At 52.8% G+C, this 942-nt stretch overlaps 1 protein-coding gene across 1 annotated transcript in view; it reads left to right on the forward strand.

Annotated features, from left to right (window-relative positions):
- cfap61 (cilia and flagella associated protein 61) overlaps nt 1-942 on the forward strand; it is a 50642-nt gene that overhangs the window by 25549 nt on the left and 24151 nt on the right. Inside the window, exon 13 of the mRNA XM_015378986.1 lies at nt 128-255. Coding sequence (XP_015234472.1) covers nt 128-255 — 128 coding nt within the window. The remainder of the gene's footprint in view (nt 1-127; nt 256-942) is intronic.

Raw genomic sequence — 942 nt, forward strand, 5'->3', positions numbered from 1 at the left:
TATCAGACGCTGTGGTCTCTGTCTATCAGACGCTGTGGTCTCTGTCTATCAGACGCTGTGGTCTCTGTCTCCATAAGACGCTGTGGTCTCTGTCTCTGATAAAATCTGTTTTCTCTGTGTCGTTTAGGCTCCGTTTGCCCTTAACCTGATCAGCAAACATTTCTGGATGGAGCAGAAGGTGCGGATCAACACCAGCGTGGTGGTGGTGGGGGCCTCAGACACGGCGCTGTCTTTACTGGAGGAGTTGTGTTTCTGGTGAGTCCTTTTGGTTGACCTCAGTCTTCCTCTCTGTCCTGCAGTCCCTCTCTAACAGAAACCCTCTGGAGCAGCTGTCTCTTCCAAGTTTGCCTCAGACCAAAGAGCCTGAGAGATGAAAATGTGCCACAGAAATCCCTGTTAGGGGAGATGTGGCCCAGTGGTTAGGGCATTGCACTTGGAATCCTGAGGTTTTGAGTTCGAGCCCCACTCCCACAGACTGCCACTATGGGTCCCTTAACGCCAGACTGCTCCCTGGGTGCCACATCTCCATAAAGTTTAGTTCATTTGCCTCGTCATGCACGTCAGGACCGAGATCTCTGATGTTTCTCCAGGTCTCTGTTGGAGCCTCTTCCCCACCGTGGGGGTTTCTGTCTGCAGTGCTCTAATGACCACTATACAGAGTCTCTCTAATTGCCTTGGTGTTTCTCCAGTTTATCATGGTTTCCTCATGTACATTGTGTGATGGGTGGCAATCGAGGGGGGGGACCCTGGCGTTCTGACCCTTGGCTGAAGAAGCTGGCTCTTGGGGAAAAAGCCTGAGTTGGTGCGCGAGGTTGAAAAGTTCCAGCCACATATAGTTGGACTTACCTCGACGCATGGCTCTGGCTCTGGAACCAGTCTCCTTGAGAGGCGCTGGACATTCTTCCACTCTGGAGTTGCCCCTGGTGGGAGGCGCAGAGCTGG

Source organism: Cyprinodon variegatus, unplaced genomic scaffold (genome assembly GCF_000732505.1).
Source record: "Cyprinodon variegatus isolate N-32 unplaced genomic scaffold, C_variegatus-1.0 Scaffold183, whole genome shotgun sequence".
Taxonomy (NCBI): domain Eukaryota; kingdom Metazoa; phylum Chordata; class Actinopteri; order Cyprinodontiformes; family Cyprinodontidae; genus Cyprinodon; species Cyprinodon variegatus.